General features: G+C 34.9%; 1 protein-coding gene and 3 long non-coding RNA genes across 4 annotated transcripts; 2 read left to right on the top strand and 2 right to left on the bottom strand.

Moving 5' to 3' along the window:
• Window positions 1-7,412: 7,412 nt before the first annotated feature.
• On the top strand, window positions 7,413-8,297 carry LOC116013117 (FAS1 domain-containing protein SELMODRAFT_448915-like). Its single transcript, XM_031252773.1, has one exon. The coding sequence runs from the start codon at window positions 7,518-7,520 to the stop codon at window positions 8,295-8,297; it is 780 nt and encodes a 259-aa protein (XP_031108633.1). The 5' UTR covers window positions 7,413-7,517.
• Window positions 8,298-10,004: 1,707 nt separating this feature from the next.
• LOC116014108 lies at window positions 10,005-12,544 on the top strand. Its single transcript, XR_004097342.1, has 3 exons — window positions 10,005-10,287; window positions 10,857-12,033; window positions 12,458-12,544. It is a non-coding gene; the product is annotated as an uncharacterized LOC116014108 (long non-coding RNA).
• A 397-nt stretch (window positions 12,545-12,941) lies between these two features.
• Window positions 12,942-13,726, bottom strand: LOC116012020. The gene is made up of 2 exons (XR_004097117.1): window positions 13,602-13,726; window positions 12,942-13,303 (listed from the first exon to the last, which is right to left on the bottom strand). It is a non-coding gene; the product is annotated as an uncharacterized LOC116012020 (long non-coding RNA).
• Window positions 13,727-23,515: 9,789 nt separating this feature from the next.
• On the bottom strand, window positions 23,516-24,982 carry LOC116014261. Its single transcript, XR_004097375.1, has 2 exons — window positions 24,548-24,982; window positions 23,516-23,699 (listed from the first exon to the last, which is right to left on the bottom strand). It is a non-coding gene; the product is annotated as an uncharacterized LOC116014261 (long non-coding RNA).
• Between the last annotated feature and the right edge of the window lie 1,894 nt (window positions 24,983-26,876).

The following is a 26,876-nucleotide window of genomic DNA, read 5'->3' as shown; positions in this document are numbered from 1 at the left end:
CAATGAAGCCCTAAAACAGGTAAATGATCTGTTATTACGAGTCATTTGTATCAGTCCGGCGATCGGCGACCACTTCTAGCATCCGGCGACAACTTTCGGCGATTGGCGACGCCGGTCGCCATCTCTGCCGGAAGGCGGAGAAGGCGACCAGATTTTCTGGTTGTCATCTCTCAGGGAGAAGGCGACCAGATTTCTGGTAGCCATCTCTCAGGGAGACCTGGTCGCCTTCTCCGGCAACTCGCCGGCGACCTTTTGGTCATCGGTGACGTTTCCGGCAACTTAATACCGGTAATCTGTTGGTTACCGGTAAAATTGATCTATTTGACTAAAAATGGCAAGTTTGATGGTTTAATTAATCGTTTTAAAAGTTTAAGAGCTTAATTGATTTTTTGTGTATAGTTTAGAGGTCTATTTGATCTATTTAATTTTTGGTGTATAGTTTAGGGGTCAATTTGATGTGACATTTTAGAAACCTCCAAATTGGACAAATTGCATTAAATGAGTTAGTTTAGATACTCAATTGTAGTTTTTTTTAGGTTCAATAACCTAATTACATTTTTGTGTGCAGTTCGGTGGTCTATTTGACCCTTAGATTTGTGCATGGTAAGAAAAACCCTTTAAAAAATAAGGGCAGCAGTAACGCTGTCATCTTTGTTTCCTGTTATATGTTTCCTATTACTCTGAATTTTGTGAGTTTCTTCATAGTACTTCCTGACTGTTTATAATATTCACTTGCCATATTTGGGAGAAAATAATAGTGCTATGATTTTGTGATTTATAAGGCAGATTTAATGTATATATATAGAGACATGAAGAACAAAGTTAGGGTTGAACAAATTTATAATGAGGTGTGATTTTTAATATTCTGTAGAGATATGAATAGTTTGTTAGCAGTAATGATAGCACACATATACTAAAATTGTGCCATGTGTTAACGTTTATTTTTATTTTATACGAAGTAGTATCAAATAATTAAAATACAAATTTACAATTAATATATGCACTTAGTCTGTAAATTTGATTTCTAACTTTAGCGACTGGCTATACAGGTTTCTAACATAGTATCAAAAGTTTGTTGTCTGCTATTATTTTTTAGGTGTTATTTAATTGTGAAATACAGTTTCTTTCTTAGGCATTCCAACAGTAGTGTTAAATTATTTATTTATTTATTATTAATTTCGACTAATGAAATAACTCAACATGTGGCAAATGATGATGATATGCTAATCTGATGCCAATATAAGTTGTCTATGCTAATCAGTTTAGCTTTTCATTGTCAAATAACTTGAAAATATATACACAATGTTTGAATATGTAAAATTAAAAATTATGGAATGACTATTTTCAAAATTTTATATATGTCTTAAGACTAAATAAACATAAGACAATGATGCCAATTGCCAATATACCCCTCTCCTCTCATAAACATAAAAGAAATGGAACTAATAATCATGTTGCCACTGATTAAATCTTCCAATGTGCTGCTATAACTTAAGCCAGACATGGATGCCATCCTCCTTAGAGGGATTTGATCAACACAAAGACTGTAGCCTGTAAAAGAATAGTATTTATGATAATTATAAATAAAAAGGTGTACAAATAAAAATATACAAAAGCCATGGTCAAAAAATGATGATACAAATTAGCATAGTTCAGTAACCTTTCATGAAATTCCTTAAACTCCATTGTATCTTGATTGAGCAAAAGCTATGTATCATTAAGAATTGCAGAGATTAATATCACCAGCAACATAAAAAGATTACTGATTAATATCCTAGAATCCTAAAAATACTATCAAAACCTAAAACATTGTTAACAGTTACATGTGTTGATGAGACTTACTATTGTTATCAGTCTTGACTCTACACAATTGCAAAATAACAATTACAGGATCAGTAAGAACAATTACAGAAGAAGAATATTGACTCCAACCAGAATAAAATTTTAATAGAATATGGACCAAAAAAATAAAAAATAGGATATCATTTACTGGAATATCAAAAACAGGACCAAAAAAATATGAAAAACAGTATATTCCAAAAAAATAAAAGTATTATATAAAAAATGTAAGCAATTGATACCTCTTCACCATGAAACATGTGTTCCTTACATTTGATAGAATCACTGCCCCTTCTTTATGCAACTTTATATGTACACACCAAGCGAAGTTTAATAGCGCATGAAGTTTTCAATGATGAAATATCACGAGTAAGAATAGTTCACGACCAACAATCTCAAAATGAATTTATTAACAATATTTCCATATTACCTTATGGAATTACATATATTAGGAATATATCAGCAATTATATATCACAAACCACCAATTAATATTAACAATATTACCATATTACCTTATGGCATTACATATATTACGAATATATCAGCAATTATATATCACCAATCACCAATTAATATTAACAATATTACCATATTATCATATTACCATAATAATATTATAGTTGAATAAATATATATGGATAATTAATAAAATAATAAATAAATAAAATACATGATTTTACTAAAGTACATCACTAAGTTTGAGCGAGAAAATTTGGGAGGAGGATATTATTTTTATATATAGTATAGATTTTTATATTTTAAATAAAATAATAAAAATATATAATTATAAATTTCTACTCATTTTCCACTCATTTTTCAAAAAAAACCAAACACACAAAGACAATTTTTCAAAATACAACCAAACACCATAAATGAAACCATTTTCTGAAAAATGACTCATTTTCCAGAAGTCATTTTCTTACTTTCCGAACACACCCTTAATCTTATTTTGGGTTGGAATTATGGAAGCAATTCTTTCCCTTTATATGCAATCTATCACACTTGTTTAAAATCGGATTAAATATTTCACGTTAGGTTGATACTAGGTGATTAAACACCTACCTCAAAAATCTAGTTCTTTACTATATATCTTGCATTACCCAATTTGTTTGCCTTTAATTAATTTCTTATATGATCGTAATTAATTATCACTCGTTATTATAGGATTAACTTTACGTGAATATATTAGTAGCTAGTGCTTAATACATCCAATTCCCTATGGATCCAATGATTGATATCTCAAAATATTCCAGGCATTTATTTGTTGTATTCTGTTGCAACCAAGCATTTCCTTCGTCTTCTGCTTGTCAATCCTCAACCGCTCGAGCCTTTCCTAGATCGCGCTGAGCTTCTTCGCCATGGAGGAATATTCACACAGCTCGATATTACAGCTCGGCTTTCCCATCGCAAGTGGTTGTTGCCTTGCTAGGTTACTGGCTGGTTTGACGGTGGTGGTCGCACAGAGCAGCGTGACAGATGGACAATATGGTTCAATTTATTTAAAACTTTTAATGTTTCAAAATTTTATATATATATAGGGAAGGTTTCCGGTGCGGTTGTGCGGTTACGCACCTTAAACATTACAATGACGCATTTAAGTACAAAAACCTTGCATCTTAAACACACAAACAAAACACATTAAAAACACAAACTACGCGTACCTAAAGCTTTAGGCCGACGCACCTTAAGTACACAAACCATGCACCTAAGGTTTTAAAATAGCGCACCTTAAGTTTCAACAACTCACACACCTTAAGCATACAAATCACACACCTTAAGAAGGAAAACAACGCACCTTAAGAAGGAAAACAACGCACCTTAAGAAGGAAAACAACGCACCTTAAACTTTAGGTTCACTCACCTTAAGTTTCAACACTGACGCATCTTAAGCATACAAATGACGCACCTAAAGCAACCGCACAACAGCACTGGAGAAGGTCAGTCGCACGGGAACTCATATATATAAATATACACACACACACACACTAAAACACACACACACACACTAAAAAACAAATGGTTTTTAGTTAGGTTTGGTTTTAAATACAATCGAACCTAACTGTTCGGTTTGCCAAGCACGTTGTACTTAGATGGCATGTAGTGTTTCTCTTATGAGAGGTAATGTGATCGAGTCTCAGTATCGGCGATACTGACTCTTTGTACTTCAACAGGTTGAGAAAGTATGTATGATAATATGAACAAATACCAATGTAATAAGGTTAGTTGTATTAAAAAAAAATGGTCGCTTTAAAATTTTCTTTACAGATTGATTTTTTGTAACAAACTAAAATTGAATTGGACCGATCACCCCTATATGTCACATCTTGATTGGTCAATGATATACTTTATTATTTATCATCTATATTACATTTGGGCCCTATATGTTGCTTTCACATTAATCAATAATATAATATATTGTTATTAAATATTAAATTGATGGAGGAATGAGGCTGAGCTCAAGGTAAATTGAGCTAAAATAAAAATTCGAGAGTTAATTAAGTCCAGGGAATAATCGGAACCAATGAACAAGGTTTTGGGGGACTTAGATGTGAAGAGAATTGAAGAAAGTTTGGAATGCAAATTGAGTTGAGAAGTAGAGTTAAGACCAATAAGCAATAACATGCAAATGCTGGAGGGACTAGTCCAAAGTGAGACATGGCGAAAAGTTAAAGGGATGAGAGTGCAAAGACTAAAATGATGGGGCATAAAGTGAAAAAAAAAANAAAATGATGGGGCATAAAGTGAAAAAAAAAAAAAAAAAAAAAAAGAAAAAAGAAGTTCTAGAGTCAAAGTGTGATAAGATTAAAATTTAGGATCGTAAAGTTCAAAGGTAAGAAAAGTGAGCTGTACCATAAGCTTAGATTAGTTTGGCATTGAGTGGAATGGGCATAAGTCCATGAAAAAGGGAAAATTATGATGTGGACCCAAGTCCACCTTGCAAGGTGGACTTGAGTTCAATACGACGCGGTTTCACTATTTTTTTTTTAAATTACTAAACATATAGCCCTGAAATGTGTGAATGTGGAGGTTTCAAATTGTGAATATGGAGTATAGAATTTGTGAATGTAGAGATGAATGTGTGAATCTGTAGTAGAGTTAACAGAGTTCTAGCAGCCCTGAAATGTGTGAATGTGGAGGTTTCAAATTGTGAATATGGAGTATACAATTTGTGAATGTAGAGTTATGAATGTGTGAATCTGTAGTAGAGTTAACAGAGTTCTATGAACTTGTAGCCCTGTAATGTCTGAATGTGGAGTTCCCAAATTGTGAACATGGAGTATAGGACCTGTGAATATAGAATTTTGAATGTGTGAATGCATAACAGTGGTAATATAGTTACTAAACATATAGCCCTGTAATGTGTGAATGTGGAGTTTTCAAATTGTGAATATGGAGTATAGGGTCTGTGAATGTAAAGTTTGTGTTCTGTGATGAAGAGCCGTTAATTTTTTTTGTTTAAAAAAAAAATTGTGAAAGGACGTCGTATTGGGTCCAGGTCCACCTTACATAACAACTGGATCCACGGCATAACAACGGCTGAGAAAGGGTTAAGGAAGAGGGGGAGGGAACGTTCGCCCGTCCACCGCGACCAAGACTTATTTTTAGATTATCACACAATCTTCTGTAGTGTACTCCAATTATGGCAATTTTCTTAAATTTAAGCCTTTAGGTCCATGAACTTGTATACTTGAAATAGCCTCTACGTTTATAATTAAATTTTCTTCTTTGCCAAGTCAATTGTGCGATGATATCATTGGCCCCATGCCTCTGGACTAACTTGTTAATCACAACCTTTATACGCTATGACTTGAATGCGGGAGCTCAGTTAAATCAAATCAATCAACTAAACAATGTTCATGATCACGGATTTTTAATTAAAACATAAATAAAGATAAAACTTGATTCTATTGGAGACGTAATCTCTAGACCAAATAAATCAAGAATTGTTTCATCTCTCTAATCTGTATACATTAATCAACTCTTGATGATATGGAGAGTATAAAACCCTAATCATCACTTCAGCTTACAACCCCAAATGTGAGAATTCCTCAAACTAGGTTTCCTTCATGTTCACAGTTCCTAAGGTGTTTTAGAAATAGCTTTACTAGGAACCTTATTGAGTAAGTATGCTGTTGTCCTTAACGCATACATCCACAATGAGTACGATTTCGCCTTTCTACCATACCATTTTGTTGAGGTGTGCCTGGCATTGTGTATTGTGCACAAATGCCCTTAGATTCAAGGAATTTCTTAAATAGGTCGAGAATTTTCCCAACTTCTGATGTTTTCTCATAATACTCACCACCTCTATCTAATCTAATTGTATTTACCTTTCTATTTAATTGCCTTTTAACTTAATATATGTCTCTAGGACATCCACAAACTGAGATTTTTCATGCAGTAAATAAATGTAGCAACATCTAGAATGATCATCAATCAAGGTAATAAAGTATTTCTCACCGCCCCAAGATGGAACATCATAAGGACCACAGATATCTTAGTTCTATCTAGATGTCAGATGGAACATCAAAAGGACCACAGATATCTTGGGCCAAGTTCTAGTGCGGGCATGCCTTAACGTTCCGCTAGTTCTATCTAGATGTCAGCTCAAATGCGACCAAACCTTAATGTGCGCTTACACCATTAAGTATGTAAAAATGCACCAATATGTGTTTCCTAACACAATTGGTGCATTTTTGCATACTTAATGGCGCAACCGCACGTTGAGAACTGTTGAAGCACAAAGAGTCAATGTCGCATCCATTAAGGCTCGATTTCATGACCTCCCATATAAGAGAGTCACTAAATGTCATTTGAGCACAAGGTGCTTGTCACACATGTAGATTTTGATTATCCTTATAATTACAAAAGTCATTACCTAATTTAAATGAGGTATCATTCTATTAATTCAGTCTTATCCCTCATCATTTCGTCCCTCCTCACTCATCATCTCTTGTTACTTCATCGACTTCCTCACTACATTGCCGGGCCTACTCACTTCATCATCAATTGCCTTGATTCTTTATTTTTGTATTTCTAAAACCTTTATTCTGATCATAGAGTCATACATAACTATACATCAATACTGGTAATCATCATTTCAATTTCACCGTACTACCAAACATGTAAAATACATTTTATTCACCCAAACTCATTTCAATTACCAAATATTTGATTCTCATTCTCATGTTCAAACCAAACACCCCATAAAATTAATTAATTATTCATAGGTTGTGTGGTTAATTAGTATTGAGTGAGGTATATTATTGGAAAATGTTATTTGGTGGGGGTGAGGGACGAAGTAGCTAGTAAGTATAGGAACAAGAAATAGCAAGATTGTTTAATTAGCAGGTGGAAATAAAGTCCAAGTCCGTCATGCAAGAGGAATGAGCATTTAGTTTGTTGGAGCATGCAGCATGGATGCATGTTGAAGCTGGCTAGTTAACCACTTTTTACAAGCGGAAAGCCAGTAAGCATGCGCCTATTACAGGTACTACTATCTATCTATCTAGCTTAAATTAGTTCATAATAATAATAATAAGATCCATCAATTTCCCCACCCGGAAAACAAATCTCTCATCCTTAGCTCAAACTTTTACTGCTTATTAATTAGCTTAGCTTCTTCAACACACACACCCACACCAGGCCTGGCCTGCAGGTTTATTATATTCCTCCATGGCCACTACTGTTCATCAAATAACTATGTTTCTCCTTCTTCTTCTAATTTCTGATGCACTAGTCTCTTCCCTAGCTGCTGCAAATGTTCCTGCTTCTAGAAGCCCGGATATCCTTGTAGCCATTGAAGAGATGCAGAAAGCCAACTACTTCACCTTCGTGATGCTTATCAACATGGCTCCCCTTGATCTCTTCCAAGCCAACATCACTTTCTTGATGCCCAATGACCGGACACTCTCCAGAGCGATTATCCCAGAGAGCGATGCCGTTAATTTCCTGCTCCGCCACACCATCCCTTCCGCCTTGCTCTTTGAGCACCTCCAGCGTTTCCCCACCGGCTCCATGATCCCAACTTCCAAGCCTGATCTTATGCTCCGGGTCACCAACTATGGGAGACGCCAGTTTTTCCTCAACACCTCTAGACTCATCAGTCCCAATATCTGCACTAGAGGGTCCTCCATTAGATGCCATGGCATTGATGGAGTTCTGCAGCCTACAATAATGGCAAGTCCCCCGCCCCACGCCGCCGCGGCTAGTTCTCCGCCCTCTGCACCGCCGGTGGCCGCCGCCTTGCCGCCTTCCCCCTCAGCTGACCCCGCACCTACCCCGCCCAGCACAGGCGGCGGCCATGATTCCAATCCGCTGCTCATTCCACCCCCAGCTGGGGCCGGCGGTTCTAACAACAGCAACAGCGGACATAAATGGGGTTCGGGTTCTCACTGGATGTGCATTGTTCATCTGATGTTAAGTCTTTACGTTACTCTTTTAATCAGAGCGTGATGAGTTGGCTAGAATTAAAGGGCTTATTATAGTACGTGTATCATAAGGTCATGTACTTAGGAATGGGTGGGGGCTTTCATGTTGTCCGGTAATGAATGTTTCATGCACACAATGCAAGATCACTAGAAATTAAACCACAAGTCTCATTATCGATCTGTAATATCATCTTGCATTGAGATCAGAGTAAATCGTGATCGATTATCTTAACTCCATTTAAACTAATAATGTTTATATAACTTAAAGATATTACGTTGATCGTCATAGGGTTATCATACATACATTTAACTTTAATTCATTGAAATCTTTAATATTCCAATTTCGATAAGAAATGGCATGGCTAATACTAGGAGGCTTTAGCACAACAAAGGTGCCAAGATCGAGTTGGTCTTCACTTGCATTGGGTGAGCCTATAGGCTATTATGACAACATGTTGTAAATAACCATTGAACTCTAATTATTTTTACAAGTATTTAATACGTACATTACACTATACGATTTAAATATGTTAGTTATATATAAAATTACACAACTTTAAATGTTTAATACAACATTTCCAAACTACATACATACATACACATATATACACATATATACATATATACACATATATACATACACACACACACACACACACACACACACACACACACACATATATATATATATATACACACACACACACACACACACACACACACACACATATATATATATATATATATATATGTATATATATATATATATATATATATATATATATATATATATATATATACACACACACACACACACACACACACACACACACATATATATATATATATATATATATGTATATATATATATATATATATGTATATGTATATATATATGTATATGTATATATATATATGTATATGTATACCGCGTCGGTTACTAGCTATTAATCGACGTTGTATCCTATTTTTTTTATTTTTGTTTATAAAATAAATATGACGTCAGTTAGTAGGTATTAGCTAACGCCATAGATACTACATGACGTCAATTAGTAGGTATTAACTGACGTCGTAGATACTATACGACGCCGGTTAGATAACAAACGTCGTTTCTTTGATGTATTACTTCTATAGTAATGGCGTCGGAAGAAAATGGACGGTAAAAGTGTAAAAAAAAAACTGACGTTAAAAGACTTATTTGTAATAGTGAATTATTACATCCAATATTCAATAAACTTAAAAATTAAAGAAAAAAAAACCATGCATATTCGAACAAATTTTGAAACTTAAATTAAAGAGTACTTATTACATCCAATATTCAATAAACTTTAAAAAAAAAAAAAAAAAAAAGAAGATAAAAGGCTATGCATATTCAGAGAACAAATTTTTAAATTAAACTCTTTTAGATTAAAGAGCACTTATTACCTCCAATATTCAATCACTGCTGGAAATATTTCATTTTCCGACCACCAACAAAAATGGTCGGGAAAAATAATAGTTTTTCAATTTTTCGGTGAGAGTAGGAACAACGTCAAAATTTCCGACCACTATTGAAGAATGGTCGGAAATATCATCGACAGATTAAATATTTTAAATTGATTTTCGTTTCTGACCACTAAATGTGGTCGGCAATATCTCTTTTTATTTTTTTAATTTCTCTTTTTATTCCTCATTTAGGCTCAGCTCATCCCTCTCAATGCTCTCACACACCTGCTCTCGCCTCTCTATCTCTCTTCAAGTTTAAGACTTTCGGAGCAACCATTCACACTTCAAGCCCAAGCCCTAACAATTACCATTCACACTTCAAGCCCTAACAATTAGCTATCTGACTCTCCTTCGTTGCGACTTTCGGAGCAGCCAACGTTGATGCCGATGAGGATTCCCTTTCCTTGCGACTTTGCGAGGCAGACGAGGACGCCGATGACTACTCATCTCTCCCCTGCGACTCTGAGAGTAGCTGACGAGGACCCCTCTCCCTTGTGACAGCCAACGAGAATTCGCTTCTAGAATTCTAGGTAGGTGTTTCTTAGCATTCGTGATTTATCATATGAGAGATGAAATATTCATGTTCTTGATATTCCTGCCCTTGTTTTGAAGAAGATTTCCTCTTTGTTTAAGACGATTTCCAATTTGCTATTCTTTGTTATTCATTAGATCTGATTTTGAGAAATTGAGGCTTTTTTATTGATTTGTGTAGAATCTAACTGTTTGGTTTGGATCTTGTTTTCATATTATGCTTATGGCTCTGAAGGATAATTGATTCCTTGTTTAACAATAATGATTTCTGAACTACTAGCATATGGTTAAGCAAAAAAATTTGGAGCTATTATCATACTTTGCTAGTTTGCTTTATTTTCCTGGCTACTAAATCACAGCCTCCATATGAAAGGCAAAACAGTTACCATGTGATTTGCATATTCATCAATCAGGTTATGAAATGCAAGTGTTCTTGGAATAGTTTGTGATTTTTAATTTTATTTTATCATGATGATTATCAACTCTATTGTGTAATTTGTGATTTTTTATTTGATTTTATAATTTCTTCGTTGTCTAATGATATTATTGTACCCTTTTGCCCCGACAGATTCATAATAGAAAGCTGAACCTATCTTCATACATCCTTCCATGATAGGTGGTGTGTAATTTCTATTTTAAGTTCTATTTGTATTATTTCCGCTGCTTTTCCTCCAATTGAATTGTAGAGGCTTGGAACAACCCAATACTATCCTCAGAAGCTTGTAGTTACCATATTTTACTGGAGCGCTAGTTGTCCAAGATTTCACCCCGTTGTCTATCACTGCTTTACCATTATTTCATTCTCACTCAAAGCATTTCCTTTCATCAAATGTTGTGCTCTCTTGTTCTTAAAGCTGTTTCTGTTTTCTTGACCAGCAATGCCAGATCCCAAGCTAACAGGAGGAGTCACAAGGTTAGTTTTCTTTACTGGATGCTTTGCATATTTGAAACTACAATGATTTGAGTCTTGTAAATGGAGCAACAAACATTATGAAGAAAGAAAGGAACTTCTGCATAAGTACAATTATAGACTAACTAGTGAACAAATGTTTCTCATCTTTCTACAATTATATATTTTGAGCAAACATTGGGCCATAATTGCAGTAAGTATGAACTTGTCTGACAATAATAATAGATAGGAATTCCAGTTAGTGATTTCCGTTTGAAAGTTATGAATGTTGTTTATTAAGAATTTAATAGCTAGTTATTGTAGACCAAGTGGCACCATGGCAAACTCAATTCAACTTAACCATGTCTCATTATGTTGATTAATAGGCTCTGTTTTTTAAATTCGTAACAATGGAGGTATTCACTAAAGAGTTGAATCTCCACTTCACATTCTTAATTCTGTCTAGCCTTTATATACTTGTATATTAGCATTGGTTTCTTACAATATTAGAGTTCTTTTAGTAGGCTATTTATCTAATATTATTAGCTCATAGTTCACATATGTTTGTAGTTTATGGCCCTGGATTTTTTGCATGTTCTCTATCTTTATGGGTTATGCATCACTTATTCCTTAACAATGACCTTTTTTGGATTAAACAAATAAGGGTCTAGTAAAGCAGTCTGCTCAGCCAGTTCAAGGTGTTAATCTTGCATCAGAAGTTGATGTTAGAGTTGATGATGCAGACACTTATGTTGGTGACCAAGAGTTTTCTGTTCGAAAATCTCCTCGACAGGATAACCTTTCTGTGAATGAGCAGAGTTCTGGAGATGGTGGACTGTGACAGGATAGTCCAAAGGTACTCCAAATTTTATTGCAACTGCTATACATTTTTAAATTCTTTGTTTCCATTTTGAGTTCTTACTACAACTTCATTTATTTCTTTGTATGGGAAATATATTGATGGATGGATGTCTATCTTTTCTGGTTTTCCTTAATTCTTTTTCCCTGTGTGTATATGTAAAATGAATATATGATATATTTAATATGTTTTTAATATGTTAGTTTTTCTTGCACAAGGTCACAGTAACTTGATAAGTTTTTTTCATGTGGTAGTTTTTGGTTTTTATTGTTAACTGTATCAATTTAAGGCTTTTAATTCGTTTGAGATACCAATGACTTTTATCTTCAAAGTGCTTCAGATACCTAATATTACCTGCTTAGTGCTTACTGTTCGATATCGTTTTATTCTTTATTAATCCTTTGTTTGACATTGAAATTAGGTGTTTGATGAATTCTCTTTGGCCAATAAAAAGCAGCCTGTGGATTTCTCATATTTCTCATATTGAGCTGAAGAATACAGATCCTCTCTGTTCAAATGTAGCAGATGAAGCTGTGGATATCAAAAGATTTTTTTTAAAATACTGGGTTTATTTCCGACCACTTGGTGGTCGGAATATCATTTTTAATTGGTGGAATTTTCCGACCACCATTTGTGGTCGGACATTACGAATCTCAAAACTTTCTCCCTCGACCAAATTTTCCGACCAGTTTATAATAATGGACGCTATTTCCGACCACTTCATGCGGTGGTCGGAAATAGCTATGAAGGTTTTTCCGAACCCCTAAGTGGTCGGGAAAGTGGTCGGAACACAGGGTACCGACCATAATAATGCCATTGCCGACCACTTTATGGTGGTCGGAATTTCTGTGATTTCCAGCAGTGTATAAACTTAAAAAAAAAATAAAAATAAAAAAAGCCATGCATATTCGAACAAATTTTGAAACTTAAGTTAAAGAGTACTTATTACATCCAATATTCAATAAACTTTTTTTAAAAAAAAAAAAGCCATGCATATTTAGAGAACAAATTTTGAAACTCTTTTTAATTAAAGAGTACTTATTATTAATATATTAAATTGTAGAAGTTTTCAAATTCTTGGGTAGTGTGCAACATTTGGGGGTTCATCATGGCGTACAACAACAAAGCCTTTTTGAATTGCGTTGAAGCACGCAGGAGCCCTCAGCATGATAATTCTCCCAACAAAACTGCTGGCAAGCGTCAATCCCAAGCAAGCCGCTAATAGTGCAATGGTCAGAGCAATAAGGTTTGCTGTTTTCATCTACTCCTGATTCACCATACGCACGGACCAACAAATTAATATAATGCAACAATATTACATACATCAAAATTTAATTTATTCATTGTTAAAGTATTCAGTAAATTAATTGTTAAATTAGCTGATATTATATATGAAAAAAATTGCTCATAAATATGTATGTGTTTGTATATATATATATATATAGCATAAGAATTCTACTACTCAATAATTTTAAAAAGTTAATTAAAGAACTGACTGAGAAAGAAATGCATTTTTATTGAGAGATTTAAAAGATTGCAAAAGAGACGAGGGAGAAGATTGATACCAATTCTAGACGCAGCAGAGAGGCCAATGATAGCAGCAAGAAACATTAGAAAACAAACTTTACCAAAACCCATCTTCTTATTGTGACTATTGTAGCCAAGGATTGCGACTATTTATATGTGTCTGTTTGCTTTGTTTGACGATGCATTTGCATTCTGTTTACATGATTAATTTCATTAATTAATTTCCTAAATATCAGTTTCTCATCACATTGTTATTTCAGAACATAGAGGATGTTGCGTTCCATCGTACGTGTCATTTTTCGTGATGTAAAATAAGTGTACAATTCTCATTGACAAAAACTGGGGTGCGACCATCTCACCGATCTTTATGTGTGAGTTGGGTCGAATCTAGATAAAAATGACCTTGTGGTTTAGTGAAACCCGGTTGCACCTCCATGTGGGAGGAGGTGAGTTTGAGCCTAAGTGGAGGCGATGCGGACTTTTTGTGCTTCAGTAGGTTGGGAAAGTAGTTTATGAACAGATACTACATGATAACCGAGTCAGTATTACTCAAAAAAAAATTAGTTAACAGTTATTCAGCCAAACATTAGGTATTCATCACACAATGAAATGATTTCACCAGCCAAAGCCACCAAAGCTGCCATCCCTTATCTTCCTCTCCTCTTTCTTAAATTATTTCCCCCCAAAAAAAGACTAAGCCTTCTTACCTTTTTTCTTCTTATCACGTGAAAAACTACCCCAAAACAAGAATATTATACTTGGCTCAAAATTAACATCACTTAGTATATTAATAATAATAATAATAATAATAATAATAATAATATTATTATTATTATTATTATTATTATAATACACACACAGAATTCAATTCGCGTGCGGTTGATCTTCTCTGATCTGGTACGATTGTGCGGTGATAGGAGAGCCATTGATCTTGTCAAGATCAACGTCTAGGATTAATAACGTTTTAAACAAAACGTGGTAGAAATTTGATCATTTTTCATATGGGGCAAATTTAAGGTGGGTAGGTCTTGTGGTTAAGGTGCGTAAGTCTTGTGGTTAAGGTGCGTTGTGTTTCTTCTTCAAAATGCACTCCTTGCCCGCCACCCTTCTCAATTTTGATCTAAGGGGTCTATGTCACGGGTAGCTCAGACCCTCAAGAACAAAACTTTTGAACTGAGGGGTCTGCCAAATCCCTAGCTTAGACCCTCAAGAACAAAACTTTTGATCTAAGGTGCGCCATTGTCATAAACTGAAGATACGACATGTTAATACTTAAGGTGCACCATTTTAACACTTAAGGTGCGTGTTTCTATCCCTGCGCCATTTTTAGCTTATGTTTCTTTCTTCCATACACGCGTTTTTTTTCCCATTGATTTGAGCCGTTGATCTAGATTTGATCAACGCTCAGATGTAACCGCATGACCGCACCTGGGAGCATCCTCTCCCCCCCCCCCCCCCCCCCCCACACACACACACATATATAGGGTTGTATCCTATGAGACCACCCTACTACATGAGATCATGAGATTGCACCCTAAGCATTCATCACCAAAATATGAATGACTATGATTTAAGATTATTTCTTATTTTAATTAATATAAAATTAATTAATAGGGGTGACGATATAGTAATTGGCATGAGAATTTAATTTGGATTTAAATTGATGTGTAAACATTACCAAATTTGTAGGACAAAAGTGGGGTTCGGGTTCTCACTGGATGTGCATTATTCATCTGATGATAAGCGTTTATGTTAATCTTTTAATCAGAGCGTGATGAGTTGGCTAGAATTAAAGGGCTTATAGTACGTGTATCATAAGGTCATGTACGAGGAATAGGTGGGGGCTTTCATGTTGTCCGGTAATGAATGTTTCATGCACACAATATAATGCAAGAACACTAGAAACCACAATTCAAGTCTCATTATCGATCTGTAATATCATCTTGCATTGAGATCAGAGTAAATCATGATTGATTATCTTAACTCCATTTAAACTAATAATGTTTATATAATAACTTACATAGCATTCCCAGTAATAGCCTATTCCGTTGTTTGGTTCGCATTTGTATTCCCAGGAACATTGTTCCTAGGAATGAGCTATTACCCTTGCAAGGGTAATAGCTATTACTAGGGGCTTACCCTTGCAAGGGATAGCTATTACTAGGGGCTTACCCTTGCAAGGGTAATAGCTATTACTAGGGGGCTCTCTGGTATTAACATATTCCTGACCTCTCAGGAATATGTATTTTATTATAATTTCATTTTTACCCTTTTTAAAATCTAAAATTTTTTACGCATTGAATTCATCATTCTTCTTTTACGAATTTTTATTTTAATTATATAATAACTAGTGCGGCTGCGGCACTACGCCGCAACATATATATATATATATATATATATATATATATATACTATATTATTATTTATATAAAAAAATTTGTAACTAAGAGCAATTAAGACTCCTTAAATGATGAAGCTTTTGGCTCTTTAAGGTATCATAATCATGTTGTTAATTTAAAATTGGAAGCAATGATTATCTTATATAGAGAAGCTCAAATGAGTTTCCCTTCTTGAGTTACCAATGTGGGATCAAAAACTCCCATTTGTGTGTTTTTTTTTTTAAATAATTATTTTTTATATAATTTTTTTTGTATTATTATTATTATTATTATTATTCCTTTTTTTCTTATTATTGTTATCAATATTATTATAAGTTTTATTTTATTATTACATAATAATAATAATAATAATAATAATATTATTATTATTATTATTATTATGATTATTATTATTATTCCTTTTTTCTTATTATTGTTATTAATATTATTATAAGTTTCATTTTATTATTACATAATAATAATATTAATATTAATAATAACATTATTATTATTATTATTACTACATAAGAGTATTTATGTCTTTTAAAACATATTTCATTTCTATTCCTTAAACCAACAAACACTGTAATATAATTCATAAAGTCTATTCCTTCCGCGAACCAAACAACAGAATGCAATTTCTATTCTATTCCTTGCCTATTCCATTCCTTATGGAATAACATTCCTATTACCTCAAAATTCATTCCGTGAACCAAACGTGTTGTAAAGGTATTACGTTGATCGTAGGGTTATCATACATACATAGGGTCTTAACTTTAATTCATTGAAATCTTTAATATTCCAATTTCGATAAGAAATGCCATGGCTAATACTAGGTGCCAAGATCGAGTTGGTCTTCACTTGGGTGCAACGCTAGTATGTGTTATTGCCTATAGGCTATTATGACAACATGTTGTAAATAACCATTGAAGTCTAACTATTTTTACAAGTATTTCATACTTACATTACACTATACGATTTAAATATGTTAGTTATATATAAAATTACACAACTTTAAATGTTTAATACAACTCCAACATTTCCCAACTACATACATACATATTATATATATAGACAGGGACGGATCCAAAATGTAGTCTAGTGGGGCCGAAATATAGCAATAAATATTGTTGGATATTGACGAAAAATAAAACAGATCAAAACTTTATAAAAATATTCATAATGAAATATAAAACATAATTAATTTGATAAAATAATTCAAATAAAGAAATAAAAGAATACGTTGTACTTTTCAGAAAAAAACACGTCGTCAATTACACATCTCATTATTAATAAAAAAAAATATATATATATATATAGCCATAAAAAATCACAAATTATAAAGCCATAATCATAAAAAGCGCCAAAAAGAAAGTGCGTTGTCTACAGGATTCGAACACGCAACATACATCTCACAAGATAACAGGCGCTTATACCAATATATATATATATATATATATATATATATATATATATATATATATATATATATATATAGCCATAAAAAATCACAAATTATAAAGCCATAATCATAAAAAGCGCCAAAAAGAAAGTGTTTTTTCTACTGGATTCAAACACGCAACATCTCACAGGATAACAAGCGCTTATACCACCTCGTCTAACACCTCCGTTGATATTTGTTTTTATATATTTATACTAAAACATATACTATATATACATATATACATACAAAGGCTATATATGGGGTAGGGGTGGGGTGAGTGGGGGCAGGTGCCCCCACTGCCCCCATAGTGGTTCCGTCTCTGCATATAGGTGTCCTAATTAGAATACATTTATATATATATATATATATATATAGGGGCTGGATCCAATGAGATCACCCTATAAGATGAGATCATGAGATCCAATCTCAACCATCTGTAAAATTGGAATGAATGGTTAGGATTGATATTAAAACATGAACTATATTAGGACAAAAATAATTCAAAAGGATGGAATTGTAATTTGATTATGATTTTTGATAATTGAAATAATGAAATATAATAATTTCCATATATTAAGGGATCCTAATCATGGTAAACTATTATATATATTTTTTTATTTATTTGTGTGATGTTAACAGCAAGACCGTGGGACAAAAGGAAAAAAGGATATCGCAGGTGTGTGCGTTCATGTGGATAGACGTGTGCAAAAGACTGTTGGAATGTTTATTGAGCGCGGTACTTTTGAATATAATTTGATTTGTAGGTGTGCATTCATAATTTTGGGTTAGTGCATAAGTCTGTTAGGTAGGTTTCTGGTGGGTGCATAAGTCTGTTAGATAGGTGCATAGTACGTTTTAGAATTTCATGCGTGTGCGTCCATGTAGGGTGGTGTGTGCAACTGTGAGTGGTCGCACTAGGTGGGCAATGGAGGGTTAGGGTTTAAGTATTTGCAGTAAGTGCGCCTGTGTGTATTCATGGTTCACCAAAATTTAGCCATACATATGTGGCCAACATCTGCGATTAACTCTTTATGTGACCCGTGTGCATTCGGACTGGGTGGTGTGTGCAAATGCACAGATTGCATCAATGGATGAAGAAAAAGCAATAAGTTTTCCTCCATTTTTTGTTGAATTTTATGTTTATTGTGTGTGCATTTGATCCGTGAGACGTGTGAAAAACGCTGTGTTAATCGGTTTCTACTGTGGGTTCCTATGTGGGGCGTGTGCATCCGGAGTAGGGGGTGTGTGCATCCGGCTGTGTAGAACAATCCCATAAAGAAACAACTACAATTAACACCTAATTTAATAATGGTAATAAATTAACCAAATTGCGAAAAGACTTAACAATCCCTCTATTTAATAATGGTAATATATATATATATATATATATATATATATATATATATATATATATATATATATATAATAATAATAATAATAATCAAATGAGACCACCTCTTTCTATGAGCCTGTGAGACCCATCATGAATGTACACAATCTACTACATGAGTACACACATATTAGATTGTGTGAAATTTGCTCAACATGAATGCACACAATCTACCATGTTGTAGTCTGTGTTCATTCATGTAGTAGATTGTGTTCATTCATGAAGGGTCTCACGGACTCAGGAAAAATGTGGTCTCACTGGAACATTATCATAATAGTCGGGGGACCTTTGCTAGAATTAAGTTTTTAGTTGTTATATTTGATTATTTCTATTATTTTATGTTTTAATATAACAAGTGAATTTTATTATTTTATTATGTGCAAGTAATTTAAATATTATTTCATTTTTTTAAGAAGATAACAAGTGATGGGTACTCGTAGTAGTGGGCAACCGCACCCAATGGAACCGGGGTGGGTTTTGAAAAAGTCCAACCGCTGCAGGTTGGAGGTAGAGGTGGGTGGATAGCATATAAGGTGGGTCGGATGATGGATATAGCCCTCCCCGACCCACCCTAACCCATTGCCATCTCTACCCACTTCAACACCATCACTACACCTTCTCAATCCATTGACCACGCCATGCGCCTGCTCACGATTGAAGCAAATTATATCATGGACTAGGGTCTACCCTATATTGTAGACCCTTATCCAAAATAACTTTCAGATTATGTGTTTGTAGCTTACATATTCTATACTGTGGGCAGTTACAAGTTTATGTGTGCTTGTAAATAAATTGAAGACACATAATTGTTAGAGAAATTAGGTTGATAATGTGAAAATTAGAAAAACTGTGTCGTGGAATAACCATTGCTATAGAAGCAAATTTGCCTCTACCGATGTAGGCTCACAACAACGACGTTGCCCCCGAAGGCTAACACAACAATCCCCATTTTCGTGCACCTTGAGTAGAGATTGGAATATACACAACTTCTTAGAGTAGGAAAAAAGACAAAGGAAACATCTGTAAGAATCTGATTCTCGAAAAACACAAAGAAAATGGAAAATACAACAAACAACAAATAATAATCGAAAAATAATCCACGAAGGATTGATTACATCCAAGAAATAAAACCACACGAGGTTGAATAAACCTGGATGTTGAGTGGGTTGAACTGTATGAACTTCGGGGTGGTTGGAAGCACGAGTCGTGTTGCCACTGTCCCGGGGTGCTGGAGCGTTGCGGCCTAGGTTTCCCAGGATAAAACGTACTACGACTCCTGCGTTTGAGCACACAAACTTGGAGCCCGGCGAACTAAAACGTGGGATGAAACGCAGATGGCTTGAAGGAATGGATGAGCATAGTTTTGAGGAGAGAAAGTGTTTTGTGTGTTCTGTGATGCTTGTTAGTCTTACAAATCTGCTGCTCACCAAAGAAATATATAGTAAAGGATGAGATCATTGCATTAAATCTGGCATTTTATTTCCAAGTGTAACCTCCCTCCACTAGCAACCCATTTACACCCACTACTAATCCATTTAAATAAGAAATAAACTCTGAAATAATGATTGGAATTAATCATATTAATTCCGTAATGCCAAGAGTCATTTCTATCAACGGATCCAGTAGGTGAAAGGTCGCAGTCAAGAGGTCACCGGAGTCGCGGTACGAGACATCGTTCAAGTCCGCGTACCTTCGAGACATCAAGCAGTGCAAGCTGCGAGACATCGTACCGACCGCAAGCATCAAGCAGTGCAAGCTGCGAGACATCGTACCGACCGCAAGAATCAAGCAGTGCAAGCTGCGAGACATCGTACCGACCGCAAGATGTCACACAGGTCCGCGAGACATCGGACGTGTGCACCAAGGGTCATTTCTATCAACGGATCCAATAGGTGAAAGGTCGCAGTCGAGAGGTCACCGGAGTCGCGGTACGAGACATCGTTCAAGTCCGCGTACCTTCGAGACATCAAGCAGTGCAAGCTGCGAGACATCGTACCGACCGCAAGCATCAAGCAGTGCAAGCTGCGAGACATCGTACCGACCGCAAGAATCAAGCAGTGCAAGCTGCGAGACATCGTACCGACCGCAAGACGTCACACAGGTCCGCGAGACATCGGACGTGTGCACCAACCCGGGTCCGCGAGACATCGGACGTGTGCACCAACCCGGGTCCGCGAGACATCGGACGTGTGCACCAACCCGGGCTGCGCGACATCGCACTCGCACGCGAACGACCTCAGCCGTCCGACGAGAGATCATTTCTGATCTCATGTTGTTCTGTGATGGAAAACTCGTTCGAAAATATGTCATAACTTAGCACGCAAGGCGGACGACATTCGTGCCCGTAGGTGCCGACGTACACGAGTTAAGCCTTTTCAGGCTCAGTTTGGGATTTGATTTGCACCCCCCCTATGTGCGAGAGAGAGCATCTATGCTATACAAGTTACTTAGTCATAAAAAGACCCTTGTATATATAGTGGGGCAAATGTTCATTCCCAACCAATGTGGGACAAAAGCTACATAAGCTTCTTTTCCCACCCAAATTCCATCTCAAATAGGTCTACTTTGAGAATCAATTTCTCATTCACCCATTATTCATTTTCAGCGTATAATATATCGATCTCTTCGTCTAACTACGAAAAACCCGAATCCAGTTTGACCCGACCCAAATCGGAAGTGGACCCACATATATTTATACCACAAAATGGCCACTTAAAATGCCATTTTTAGTGCAATTTTTCCAACAACATCATACAATGTTTTTGTATGTGTCTAAACTCTAGAAAATCTCATTTAAATAGTAGAGGTCAAATGATTATGACCACATACCACATAACAAATCTTGTCCACTTATACAACTTGTGGTTACAACTAAATCACCAAGATAATTGAGAACCATAGATATTCCATGGCTTGCATTTTTGCCAACAATCCCCAAGAAATGCAAGGGATCACTGAATGAAAAGGAAGTCTCTAAGAAGTATAAAGGTTTGACACTTTAGTGCTAGTGAAAAAATCTAGAGCTGGCACGTAGTGACACATAGTATCCTCTGATCTTGTAAGTGAACGAATCTTGAACTCTTAGACTAGAGGTTTAAACCAAAGTGACTGTAACACCCCCAATTTTTTAACATTATTTGAGCCTAGTATAAATATAACATTCGCAGCAGAATCCAAAGCCAACATTAGGAATGTTACCGCCACAACTAGCCATTCCTGGATAGTTGCTACAGCTAAAACTTCCAAATAACATTTGCATGCTTACAAAAAGGTAAATAAAAGATTTTGCAAGCCAGATATCTAAGCATCAAACCATTCTTCAATATTAAACAATCTAAAGGTTAACTTCAATGAAATATATTCAAGTCTATAATCATAAGTCACATCATTATTAAACAATAATAGTCTCAAAGGCTACTAACTAAGGTCAAACTAAAGCAATAAAATGCTATCAAGACGGAAGCCTCTAATCATACTCTCGTCATGCGATAATCCAAACCTGTTAGCATAAATGCTAAGTGTAAACCACTCAACCTTGTAAAATAGTTTATACATATATAGATTGAAAAATATGAGATTTGATACACATAGGCACATTAAGCATCATCAAGAAGCATATAGATTCTTGGATATATAACACTAGATAACATGCTCATTACAGAGGTGCATACATAGACATATTCGGTTATAAGATAAGCAATTCGTGCATGCTCACATGCTTATGAATGTATTAGAAAGAGGTTTTAATGCGGGAGTAAAAAGGATTTAAATGACATGAATGACTAGTATATCATAATGAAATCATTTATATCACCAAGGTAAGAAAACAATATTCTCATATCCTAATAGCATATCAACATACTCATCATCAGGGGTAAGATGGTAAGATACGGCTCGTAGCCAAAACATAAGTAAAGTTTCTCAAACTTCACTTGGGATCAATAATCTCATAATAGAAAAATAATCATTTCTTTATAATAATAATATGGGGGGAAACCTTTCATCATTATCATCATTATAATCATACATGAAGGGAGGGTGAGGTCATCACCATGTGTGTATGACCCCGACGAGGACCATGTCACGAAGTCTTCCCCCTTTTCTCATCATAACTCATCAATCACATGTGGAATCAGGACCGCTACCTTAGCATCACGTTTGGTTCACGGAATGAATTTGGGGGAATAGGAATTCTATTCCACACGGAATGGAATAGGTAAGGAATAAAACAAGATTTTTATTCTATTGTTTGGTTCGCTAAAGGAATAGACTTTAAGAATTGTCACTAGTACAAAACTGCACATCCGCTACTGTTGTAAAAGGCTTTTCGCTACCGTTGTACAACAGTAGCAGATGGGAGAGTCACTAAATGTCGTTGACTTTTCGCTACTGTTGTACAACGGTAGCGAAAAGTCTAATAATCCGCTACCGTTCTTGGCTAAAACGGTAGCGGATTATATTTAAAAAAAAAAAAAAAAATTAATCATCCGCTACCGTTCTTAGCTAGGAACCGTAGCGGATTAGTATTTAAAAAAAAAAAAATTAATCATCCGCTACCGTTCCTAGCTAACGGTAGCGGATGATTATATTTTGAAAAAAAAAATATTTTATTTTTTAAAATTAAAACCCCTATTTTTTTTAAATTCCTGTTACAACTTAAAATCCATATCAACAACTCTACACAATACATCTTCAACAAACTATATCTAACACAATATTATCATCAACACTACCTAATAGTATCAAACTGACATCAAATTTTATATCATCACAAAATTAAAGTATTATCAAACTTTATATTAACACAATAATATCATCAAAAACAGTACTTTATATTTACATCCAAATTTTATTGCACAACAATACCATCAAACATAGTTGTCACGAATGTGATGCCTGGTTCCTTAGTTGCCTCAATAAAATCCTGAAGAAAAGAAAGATTAAGGGAACTGAAGCCACATCCACAACCCAAAACTTGTAATACTGTATTTTCATTTGATGTCCTTCAGTCATTTTCAGAGCACAACAAAGATTTAACAAGGACCCAAATGACGAAAGCAATCAACCTTCAGATTTAATGGACATATAAAACACGAGCTAGTCATCACAGAACATGAGAAAAGAATAGCAAAGAAGGAAAGTGTTTCAAATGAGGAGAACAAGTATTGCATCCAGTAGTTCTCACATTTCTTGTGGAAACAAACAGGGTATCACTGTAACCATAACACACGTCTGGTGATTATCTTAAAGGTATCCTATAAAAGCTTTGATTTGCATATTTCTTAGTGTTATTTTCTTTAAACAAGGCCATAGATTCTCTGCAGAAACGATAGCAGTCAGCTAACAATAATCCCCAGCCTTTTCTCAACTATTCAACATAAGACAAAAGGTGATAACTAAATACACAGTAAATCTCCATCCTTAAAATTGCACTCGTACAAAACGATTGACAATTTTCCTAAATCTTTTAGCAGAAAATGACGGTTAGCACTAGCAACAAAACACAAACAAAAACAAAACAAAACAAAAAAATAGTAACTGCATGAATAAATTCCCAAGAAAAACCCACATTTCTACTATTTAATTCGTCCTTTCTTGAAACTCGAATAAAAGTGATATAACAGTGTCTGGGTTCTTCTTTCTACACTTCTTGCATTTTCATAGCGAATTAAAGAAAAGAAATTCTACTCCATTCAAACCGCAATAAAATCAACAGTAACTGAAAAGCAACAACTTAAAAACTAGAGAGAAGCCTTCAGAATGTAAATTTACCTGAAAAGATCTGGAGAAGAAAGTCCACAATGCAACTAAAAGGCCGAGTTTTACAGAGGGTTTTTGCTATGGAAATTCAAATTATTGGAGAGAGACCAGGAGAAGGGTGTCTTACACTAAGAAACCCACGGTTTTCACCGAATCTACAATAGCTTAAGCCAGGTGGATTGTGGAAATGAAAAGCATACTCGGCGAAAGGGACAGAGGGGTTTGGACCGTGGCTGAGGCGGAGGCGGGGGTGGACGAAGGCGTGCTGCAATGGCGGTGGTGGCTGGTGCGGGCAGATCTACTTGCGACGGCGGTGGTGGCTGCGACGGTGGAAGGCGGAGGCGGTGGCGGTGGCGGTGGCGGTGGAGGCTGCGGTGGTGTGGTTGCGACAATGGTGGCTGCGGTGATCTGCGGACGTGCGGATGCGTTTGTGTGGATGCGACGACAGATCTGGGATCTGTGTATCTTTTGTTCGCTAATTAATTTTAACAATTAATATTCCACGAAACGGTAGCGAGATGTTTTTTTCGAATTTTTATTTATTTTTAATAATTAATATTTCGCTACCGTTTCGTGTAGGAACGGTAGCGAAATGTAAAAGGCGTTTTTTTTTTTTTAATCCGCATCCGTTCTAACTAACAACGGTAGTGAATTATTCTTCACTTATTTACAAAATTGCCACCGCACGATTTTTTTTAAGAATACACTACCGTTCTTTCAAGAACGGTAGCTAAATGTCAGTGTTTTATGTGCATTTTTGTACTAGTATGTATTCTAGTGTTTGGTTGGTTAAAGGAATAGAAATGAAATACGTTTTAAAAGACATAAATACCCTTATACAAATAATAATAATAATAATTATTATTATTATTATTATTATTATTTGTGTGTGTGTGTGTGTGTGTGTGTATGTGTGTGTGTGCGCGCGTGCGTACGTACATATGTATATACATATAATTTATTTAAATATATATTTATTGATAGATACAAATAATAATTAATTAAATATATACATTTTTATAATACATTATATTTATTAAATATAAATATTAAATAATGTGTAAAGGGTATTTTTGGTATTTTTAATATAAAAGCTATTCTCAAGGGCATGCGAATAGCTAATACCAAAGCACCCCTAGGAATGACTATTCCCTTTGCAAAGGTAATAACTCATTAGTCATTCCTAGGAATGTTATTCCCATGATAAAAATGACCGAACCAAACAATGGAATAGGTCGATTCCAATGAATGCCATTCCATTCATGACCTATTCCATGAACCAAACATGTCATAAGTGTGCACACCCCCCTTAATTGGGATTCCAATTTCCTAGCCCAACGAGTAATAGCTCAAGCCCTAGTAACCCTAGGATTTTTCTACCGGGCCACTTCTCTACATAATTTAGGATTTTTCTACCAATATTCATATCATCATATCATCTCATCATTTCTTCCGAAATGCAGTCGGGTTTCTCCAAAAATATATATAATTTTCTTATATCCTTTATAAAATATTGGTGGTATAATCTTTAAAACCTTTCTTCATAATAGACCCAAAAAAGGGAATAATTAACATATATGATTTTATATGCCCATACACTACTATAGAAATCATCTATAACGTCGGATTTTTAATGTCGATTTTTTTATATAAACGACGTCATTTATTAAATATTTTTTAAAAAGCGTTACAGCGTCGGTTGTCATATTTTTTCAATGTTTTTTAAACAACCAATGTTATAAAATAAAAAATAAATACGAAAAATATGAACCGACGTCATATATTTAATTTTTTTATATAGAGAATACGACGTCGGTTCGCTGTCGAACCGACGTGGCATATAATTTTTAAAAAATTTAAAAAATCTAGATTATATACAACGTCGATTCTACAGAGAACCAGCGTCGTATATTTATTATTTAAAAAAAATATAATACGACGTCGGTTCTTTGACGAACCGAAGTCGCATTCTATATTAAAAAAATAAAAAAAATTATACTAAATACGAAGTCGGTTCGGTTGAAACCGACGTCGTATATTTATTTTTATTTTTTTACAACATAATACGACGTCGATTCGAAAACGAATTGATGTCGTATTCAATATAAAAGAAAATATAATACTACCTACGACGTCGGTTATTAGTTTAAAAAATAATATTTAAACTACCTTCGACGTCGGTTATTAATATAATTGACGTCGTAGGTCGTTCATAAAGTTACATCACTACATACGCATCAGATCTCCACAGTCGTAATTCATAACCTTCTTCTTCATTCCACAACCACACAGCCGCATCAATTCTCCACAGCCGTATTCATCCACCGGCGCCTACTGCACG

The sequence above is a fragment of the Ipomoea triloba genome, chromosome 3, assembly GCF_003576645.1.
Source record: "Ipomoea triloba cultivar NCNSP0323 chromosome 3, ASM357664v1".
NCBI lineage: Eukaryota > Viridiplantae > Streptophyta > Magnoliopsida > Solanales > Convolvulaceae > Ipomoea > Ipomoea triloba.
Note: the sequence above shows the minus strand (reverse complement) of the source record. Positions and strands in the feature narration are given on the sequence as shown.